Source organism: Ranitomeya variabilis, chromosome 2 (genome assembly GCF_051348905.1).
Source record: "Ranitomeya variabilis isolate aRanVar5 chromosome 2, aRanVar5.hap1, whole genome shotgun sequence".
In the NCBI taxonomy this organism is placed as follows: Eukaryota; Metazoa; Chordata; class Amphibia; order Anura; family Dendrobatidae; genus Ranitomeya; species Ranitomeya variabilis.
This window is the reverse complement of record NC_135233.1, coordinates 642384140-642393885: the sequence shown is the minus strand read 5'-3', so window position 1 is coordinate 642393885 and position 9746 is coordinate 642384140. Positions and strand designations below refer to the sequence as shown.

Here is a 9746-nt window from a genome sequence, read left to right as displayed (position 1 = left end):
ACATTTTATAAGTGGTCATAAACTTGTAAATAACTCATGAAAGAATAAAGTTACGTTAAAACCAAGCACACCATTGTTTTTCTTGTGAATTTCTCAATAAGCTTGATGTGTCACATGACCCTCTTCCCATTGAAAAAAATAAAGTTGGATCCAAAAAGGCCGACTTCAAAATGGCCGCCATGGTCAACACCCATCTTGAAAAGTTTTCCCCCTCCCATATACTAATGTGCCACAAACAGGAAGTTGATATCACCAACTATTCCCATTTTATTTAGGGGTATCCATATAAATGACCCAACCAGTAGATTTGGTGTGGTTGTAATGCATAGACTGATACGATGCTTAAGTTGGTTTCTTATTCAGCAGTTTCTTCTTTGCAAAATGTTCTTTTTGCTTTTTTACAGATTTAATAGCAAAAAGAAAAAAAATCACAATAATAAAATACAATGTGGTACGGTGCCCTGAGGTTAGTACAATTAAAAATAGCTACAAAAATTAAAAAAGTGGCACAAAAATGGTCATCGAAGTGGGCGTCAAAGGTGTTATCTATTCTCATCCATATAGTATAATGCACCCCATAGTCCTACCTATAGAATAATGCACCCATAGTCCTCCATATAATATAATGCACCCCATAGTCCTCCCTATAGTTTAATGCACCCCATAGTCTTCCATATACTGTAGTAGAATGCACCCCATAGTCCTCCATATAGTATAATGCACCCCATAGTCCTCCCTATAGAATTATGCGCCCATATTTCTCCATATAATATAAAGCACCCCATAGTCCTCCCTATAGTATAATGCACCCCATAGTCCTCCATATAGTAGAATGCACCCCATAGTCCTTCATATAGTATAATGCACCCCACAGTCCTCCAAATAATATAATGAGCAGCCCACAGTCCTACATGTAGTAAAACACACATTCCATAGTCCTACATGTAGAATAAGGTACAACCAATAGTGCTCCGTGTAGTATAATGCACAGCCCATCATGGTATATTTCTCCCATCCAGGTATATGTCCCCACTGTTGTTCAATACACAGGTAAAAAAAATACTCCTACTCCACATGACATCAATGCCATGCACCCTTGGTTACATGCAACACCGAAGTCAGCTGCTGAGCTCTGACTGGCTGGCAGCATGAATTGCAGAGCACGGACCTGGCAAGTACGTGCGCTGCAATAAACTTCAGCTGAATGTGTGTCCTCAGACCTGACCCGGTAGCAACGCCCCTGCACACCCCTCATTCCTGCTGTCAGATCTGACTGGAATATTGGACAGAAAAATTTAACATTAAATAGAATCACAAACATCTCAAACCTTCAGACCATAAATGGACCCCCTGCAACCAATAGTGGGACCCCAAACTATATTGAAATTAGCCCCTGGAGCAATATTTCTGGAGTAGCATACGCCTCATCTCGTCATGAATTGGGAAAACTGTGGCCAACCTGAAGTTTTGACTTTGGTAGATCAGAGCCAAGATATTCAAATCACTAAACAATGGTTGCAATTTTATGTAGGGCATCATAATCTGCGTATGGAAGGGTGAGGTCATTGGTCCAAAGTCATTTATCCCCTAAAAAAAACACCAGTTACTTATTCAAATCTGTGAAAATTGCCTATTTGGCTACTTTGATGCCCAGGACCCATTGGGGCCCGGCTGGAGAGACCTGTACTTGTGGAGGCTTCACTATGTCTGCAGTGTGAGATCAGTGGCCCAACGTCATTTAACCCTTTCGCTAACAACCTTCAGTTTCCATGTGTGTTGGTTTAATTTTTTTTTTTTTTGCAGGAGATCGAGGGCGTCACATGGATTGGCAGAACAATAAATATGGGAAAAATGTGTAGTGTTTTATTTCATTAAAATACTTTATTCTGGCTGTGTCTTTATTTAACCCTTTCACAACTATAGGATTAGTAATGGATAGGTGTCTTATTGACGCCTCTCCATTACCAAGCCAGCTTGTTGTCACCTTACAATACAAAGGTGACATCAACCCCACAAATATTACCCCATATGCCACCTTTACAGGACAGTGGGAAGAGAGACGCTAAGTGCCAGAATTGGCACATCTTAGAGATGCACCATTTCTGGGGCGGCTGTGAGCTGGTGATTGTAGCGGAGTGGGGGAGGGGCAATATCCATGGCCCCTTCCTAGGCTATGAATATCAGCCCGCTGCTGTCTGCATAGCCTTTTCTGGCTATTGATTATAGGAGGACGCCAAGTTGTTTTTTTTGGGGGGGTCCCCCTATTTTGATAGCAAGTAAAGGCTAAATATACAGCTGCTGGCTGATATTCATAGCCTGGGAAGATCCATGGGTATTAACCCCTTCCTAGGCTATAACCATCGGCCCCCAGTCCCTGGCTTTCCTTCTCTGGCATAGAAAATTGCACGGGAGCCCACACCATTTTTTAACAGATAGTGCGTTTAAGGCCGGGCTCACACTTGCGAGAAACTTGCACATCAATACCCGGCACTGACGCTGGCACTCGGGACCGGAGTGTGCAACTGTATGTATTTCTACGTAGCTGAACGTTCCGGTCCAAGTGCCGGCGGCATCTATAGATCTATCTATCCCATATCTATCTATAGATCTATCATCTATTGATCGCTATATCTATCATCTATCTCATATCTATAGATCAATCATCTATCTGATATATCTATCGATCTATCAATAGATCTATCATCTATCTGTGTGTGTAAACATTATTCTTCAATAGAGTATGTAAATGAAGAGGTTGGACAAGAAATGACATCACAATTCTTTTTTTTGCTAAATAATAGATCTTTATTTAGCCTACACAAATGTATACAAATCCGCAATGAAGAAACGCATCAAATCTGCGCCGATTTCATTGCGTTTTCTGCTAAGCGATGCAGAATCTGGGCAGAAAATTCCACAGGCAAATCTGCAACGTGTGCACATACCCGGCCTAACAGGATCAGGTGCCAGCGGTTTAGGACACTAAGGACAAGCTCCACTGGCTGTCATAGGAAAGCCTGGGAGCAGAGCTGAGGAGGGAGCGCGGACAGAACACTGGCCACCTTGTTGGATGGTGGCAGCCTTCTGAGAGGAGCTCTCCAAGCCTGCCATGCCTCCCAGTGGCACACTGCCTCATGTCTGCTGTCCACACCTCTCATGGACAACGAGAATGGAGGCCGGGAGCACTGATGCGTCTCCTCAGGTTATACAGATACACGGTGGGAGGCGGAGCGCCTTGGTCACGTGGTTTCCCCCTTGTACTGTATGAGGTGCGTGACGTGTAATAAAGCTTCTACAAAAATGAAAAAAAAAACACTGCGACCAGGAAGAGCGCCGCGTGCTTGCCCGAACGTCGCCGGGTAGTGACGTCATCTGTGGGAGACGGGCTTTTCGCGTCAAGGGTGCAGAAGGAGAGAAGCAGAGGCGGCCGCGCCTGGTGTTCATTGTGCTGTGTGGCACTTACCGTGTGTGACCGGAGAGCATGGTGGTCGTGGGGAAGACCAGCGCCATAGCGGCGGGGGTGTGCGGGGCGCTGTTCCTAGGTTACTGCATTTACTTCGACCGGAAAAGGAGAAGCGACCCTAATTTCAAGAACCGACTGCGGGAGAGTAAGTGCCCAGGCCGCGGCTGTAGAGAGTGAGGCGCCTACTGTTTGGCAGCACAATGGAGGACGCTGCTGGGCGGTGTGTGATCCTCGGAGCTGATGTTACTGGTAGGGCAGGAGAATGCTGGTGGCTCCGCGCTGTCCCTGCACGGTGGTGTCTCGGTCCGGCCCAGTGAATGAGCATGCTGCTGGGCCACTGGCTATCCCCAGCCTAATCGCTCCAGAGCCCCATATAACAGAGTGGTTCCTGGTGGCCACGGGTCTGGCTGCAGCGGCACCGCTGTGGGAGGCGACTATTACATCTCAAATAGAAATAAGCTGGCCTTGTCTAGTAGTGGATAGCCCCCGTCTCCAACAAATCTATTTACTTGCAGATATAGAGGTGATCTGCAGGGAAATGGCATTTAAGGGGTTTCGCACCTTTGCTGACAACTTTATTTATTTTTAGTAAGTGAATGTATTTCAGCATAAAAAATTTTTCAATTGGGTTTCCTCAAAAATGTTGCGCTGTCTGGATTTTCCAGACTTTTTTTTTTTTTTTTTTTGCTGTAGTTTTGTGTGATGTTACAGGAGCTCAGAACAAGACATATAAAACAATTAGAAGTTAGAAGCAGCCCCATTAACCTTTTGTTCCCTAAACAAAAGCCTGGAAGAACCCCTATAATGTGTTATATATATTTTTGGAGTCGATCCATTTTATACCGACTCTGACACGTACTCCACAACTGTTTCTACAGCACTGATTGTCCACAGACAGCCCATGTCCCACGTTAAAATCTTTCTCCAGCGGACTTCTGTTTAAGGGTATGTGTCCACGTTCAGGAAACGCTGCGTTTTTGACGCAGCGCTGAGCCACAGCGTCCAGATGTTACAGCATAGTGGAGGGGATTTAATGAAATCCCGTCTCCACTGTGCAGTAAAAAACGCATGCGGATTTCGCGCAAAAACGCACATGCGTTGCGTTTTTTCAGAACGCAGCATGTTGCTACAATGAGCAAAACACGCAGGAACACCGCAGGTGACCTGCCAGTGACCTCAGGTGCATTTTTGGTCAGGATTTTACCTGCATAAAATCCTGACCAAAGCCTGAAGCAAACCTGAACGTGGACACATACCCTAAGGGTCCCTGCAGACAACCGTAAAAGAAATCATTAGAACTTCATCTAGGAAACTGACCTTTTTTTTTTTCCCCCTCATTTTCAAACTTGTGACATCCGTGTGTGATCTGTTTTCATACATCCACACTAAGAAATATGATGAAATGTTTCCTAGGTTTGTAATAGAAATGTGTCTGTTAAAATCAGATGCCACTCTGATGCTCCGGAGCCTCCGTGTGCTATTTGATTTAAAAAATAAACATTTTTGAACACCCATAGACTTGAATGGGTGAGTCTCATCTGAGACTAGGAAGAAAGTAGTGCATGTAGGGATTTTTTTTTCTTCTTGGGGACAGTTTCACAGAGAAAAATCATCATTCATCTGAACAGCACTATTGAATAACATGGGTCAGTGTGCTGTGTGATTAAAAATCATATAGCACACTTCCGATTAATGTGCTCGTCTGCGTGAGCCCTATGTGTGGAATGTGAAAGACCATTCTTAGCAAATTTCCACCATAGTTTATACATCCATAGTAGTCATGAGGAGTGTGTACTCGACCACCCCCCCATCCCTATTGTTGCAGTGAATGTTAGTTTCCACCCCTAGGTGTCCAGTGTATGCCTTAAGGATATGTGCACACGTTGCGGATCCGCAGCGGATTGGCCGCTGTGGATTCACAGCAGTTTTCCCTGAGTTTACAGTACCATGTAAATCTATGGAAAACAAAATCCGCAGTGCACATGCTGCGGAAAAAAAAACGCGTGGAAACGTAGCGTTGTTTATTCTGCACCATGTCAATTCTTTGTGCGGATTCCGCAGGTTTACACCTGCTCCATAATAGGAATCCGCACAAAATCCGCTAAAAAAATCACGGTAATTCCGCAGGTAATCCGCAGTGCGGTTTACCTGCGGATTTACCAAAATCAATCTGGAAAAATCCGCACCACTTTCCACAACATGTGCACGTAGCCTAAAGGTACCGTCACACTCAGCGACGCTGCGGCGATATAGACAACGAGCCGACCTAAACTAGATCGCTGCAGCGTCGCTGTTTAGGTCGCTGTAGAGACGTCAAACACAGCAGCTCCAGAACGATGCAGGAGCGATGCTGTGACGTAACGGCGACTCACTTCTCGTTCTCGCTGGTTGTTAGCTCCATGTCAAACATTGCTGGCGTCGTTGCTTTTGCTGTCAAACACGACGATACACGCCGACCTGACGACGAAATAAAGTTCTGGACTTCTAGCTCCGACCAGCGATGGCACAGCGGGATCCAGATCGCTGCTGCGTGTCAAACACAACGAGATCGCTATCCAGGACGCTGCAACGTCACGGATTGTTGTCGTTCTCGTTGCAAAGTTGCTTAGTGTGACGGTACCTTAAGCCTTTCTGATTGCTAAACAGTAGGGTTGAGCGACTTTTGCTTTTTTAGGATCGAGTCGGGTTTCGTGAAACCCGACTGTCTCGAAAGTCGGATCGTGTGAAATCAGCCGATTATTGTGAAAAGTCGGGGGGCCGACCGAAACACGAAACCCAATGCAAGTCAATGGGGATTGATTTTTTATTTTTTTTCCCTCTCCCTCTCCCCAAAATTTGTGTTTCACTGAGGGAATCGCTATATCCCAAACGTTAAGATGGCGCTTTTACCCCTTGTGACGCCGCACAAAGCGAGCTGGAACCCATGTCATCACGCTGCACACACTCCTTCATTGGCTGAAAAAAAATGGCGGGGAAAGCGTCATACGAAACGCAACTTTGGCGTGAAAATCGCCGACCGTGTGGCCGATACCACGCCGGGGTCGGGTTTCACGAAACCCGACTTTGCCAAAAGTCGGCGACTTTTGAAAATGACCGATCTGTTTCGCTCAACCCTACTAAACAGCGCTTTAGGTGCAGTTCAGTCACAGGGACGTTTTCACATGTCCTTATGGAGAAAGACAAAATTCAATTTGAGGTAACGGTTAGCAACTAGGAGCTCTGGCAGAATCCAGTGTCGACATATAGGGGCGATAATTGACAAATACGTCTTTATTTGAACCAAATATTTTTATTATTATTATGCATAAGAAAGACAATAAAATCCATTCAAATAACAGGGTACATTTGTGTTTTTGATTTAAAAGAAACAACCCCTCCCTCCCCCCCACCCCTCTGGAAGACCAACTCCCACCATACAATACACCTAAAAAGAAGGGAATAAATATCACATACAAATTCCACTATTAGCAACATTTTACCACAATTTCTCAGTCGTTCCCATCTAGCCATGGCTGCCATAACCTTTGAAAAAAAACCCATCTTATTCCTCTTATTATATATGCTTTTTTCGAGATGGACAATATGATTCGCCTACGCAATAAATTCTCGTCTAGTAGGAGGTTCCTCCCTTATCCAATACCTTGCAATTACCTTTCGTGCAATGAATAATAATCTGGCAATTGCCATTTTAGTAGTTTCATCGGTCATGATTTCCTCCACATACCCAAGTACACAAACCACCGGATCCCTGGGAATCGAGCACCCATATATCACCGCTATCTGGTTCAGCACCACAACCCAGTATGCAAATAGTCTGGGACAAAGCCACAGCATGTGCAGTATACCTGCCTGAGTCTGTGAACACCTAGGGCACCCAGAATCACCTCTCAACCCGGCTTTAAACAGCATATCAGGTGTCCTATAAGCCCTATTTACCACATACAGTTGCGACAATCTCCCAGGTTCACTCATCGACAGCCTAGGTATGTATTCCAATATACACTCACCGGCCACTTTATTAGGTACACCTGTCCAACTTCTTGTTAACACTTAATTTCTAATCAGCCAATCACATGGCGGCAACTCAGTGCATTTAGGCATGTAGACATGGTCAAGACAATCTCCTGCAGTTCAAACCGAGCATCAGTATGGGGAAGAAAGGTGATTTGAGTGCCTTTGAACGTGGCATGGTTGTTGGTGCCAGAAGGGCTGGTCTGAGTATTTCAGAAACTGCTGATCTACTGGGATTTTCACGCACAACCATCTCTAGGGTTTACAGAGAATGGTCCGAAAAAGAAAAAAAATCCAGTGAGCGGCAGTTCTGTGGGCGGAAATGCCTTGTTGATGCCAGAGGTCAGAGGAGAATGGGCAGACTGGTTCGAGCTGATAGAAAGGCAACAGTGACTCAAATCGCCACCCGTTACAACCAAGGTAGGCCTAAGAGCATCTCTGAACGCACAGTGCGTCGAACTTTGAGGCAGATGGGCTACAGCAGCAGAAGACCACACCGGGTACCACTCCTTTCAGCTAAGAACAGGAAACTGAGGCTACAATTTGTACAAGCTCATCGAAATTGGACAGTAGAAGATTGGAAAAACGTTGCTTGGTCTGATGAGTCTCGATTTCTGCTGCGACATTCGGATGGTAGGGTCAGAATTTGGCGTAAACAACATGAAAGCATGGATCCATCCTGCCTTGTATGGAGCATCTTTGGGATGTGCAGCCGACAAATCTGCGGCAACTGTGTGATGCCATCATGTCAATATGGACCAAAATCTCTGAGGAATGCTTCCAGCACCTTGTTGAATCTATGCCACGAAGAATTGCAGTTCTGAAGGCAAAAGGGGGTCCAACCCGTTACTATCATGGTGTACCTAATAAAGTGGCCGGTGAGTGTAGATTCCCACCTATCGTCATCTATTTGCCCCAATTCGGCCTCCCACTTCTCTCTGGCCTTAATTGGGTAATCTATTAGAAAGGTGTGTAGTAAATCACCATATATTCCGGATATTGCCCCCTTTGTACCGTTATTTAATATAAAGTCCAGCATTAAATCTATCTGAATCTTTATAGGCCCTCTCCTTTTTTGCGCCTGAAAAGCGTGTTGAACCCCTCTATACTGGTATACCTGTAACCCTGGGAACTGAAATTCCTGCTGCAGCCTATCATAAGATTTAAGGTTCCCCTCATGAATCAACTGACCTATCAACCAAATACCTTTCTCCCTCCACTCTCCCATTCCTTCCATTTGATTGAATTCTTGAAAAAAGGGGTTATCCCAAATAGGTGAAAACTCTGTGAATCTCGTAACTCCCCTTATTCGTTTAAGCGTCTGCCAAACCTTATGAATTAAATTTATGGTGTGGAGACAAGTTCCAGATTTCCTAAATATTCCTGCTTCTAGACCTTGGGATAAGGGCCAAACACCAACAATGTATTCCAGACTGCTATGACTTTGACCCCTCTCAAGCCCTTTCCCCCATCCCCTAAGATGTTGGCTCTGCGCAGACAAAAAATATAACCAAGGATTAGGCAGGGCAAGTCCCCCCTCATCTTTCGGTCTCTGTAATATCTCCTGCCTAATTCTCGGACTCCTCCCGCCCCATACCAGTTCTCCAAATAATGTTCTTAATCTACGGAATTTGGTTAGTAGGATCCATACCGGAGAATTATGCAAAATATACAAAACCTGTGGCATCACAACCATTTTAAGGAGATTTACTCTACCCACTACAGACAGATGCAACTTATTCCAAGCCAAGACCTTGGCTCGTAGTTTGGACAATAGTGGCTCAAGATTAAGCTCCTCAAATTTTGTCAAAGGGAGGTATACCTGGATCCCTAAATATTTAAATTGTGAGACCACCCTTAATTCTGTACTTTCCTCCACCTCCCTCGTACAATCCACTTCCCTATCCACCTGCAAAACACTTGATTTATCCCAGTTAATAACCAATCCTGAAATTTGTCCGAATCCTTCAATTATTGAAATTACATTTTTTAAAGGTTCCCCAGGCCCCTCTAGAAAAAGCAAAATGTCGTCGGCATATAGAGCAATTTTTTCCTCCCTCTTCCCATATACAAACCCCTTTACTGTCTGTGACCCTCTAATAGCCGCTGCCAGAGGCTCCACAGCCAGAGCAAACAGCAACGGGGACAACGGACACCCCTGCCTCGTACCTCGAAACAGTTGAAAGCCTTCAGAAACTGCATTATTCACCCTGATTTTAGCCACTGGAGAGGAGTATAGAAGTCTCACCCACGAGATAAAAACTGGTCCAAA

General features: G+C 44.9%; 1 protein-coding gene across 2 annotated transcripts in view; it reads left to right on the top strand.

Moving 5' to 3' along the window:
* The first annotated feature begins 3292 nt into the window (after window positions 1-3292).
* The window catches only part of TOMM20 (translocase of outer mitochondrial membrane 20), a 41022-nt gene continuing 34568 nt past the window's right edge, over window positions 3293-9746 (top strand). The window contains exon 1 of one of the 2 annotated variants that reach the window (XM_077289123.1): window positions 3293-3608. In XM_077289123.1, coding sequence (XP_077145238.1) covers window positions 3482-3608 — 127 coding nt within the window. In that variant the 5' untranslated portion in view covers window positions 3293-3481. The remainder of the gene's footprint in view (window positions 3609-9746) is intronic. The other variant, XM_077289122.1, reaches the window with a different exon arrangement.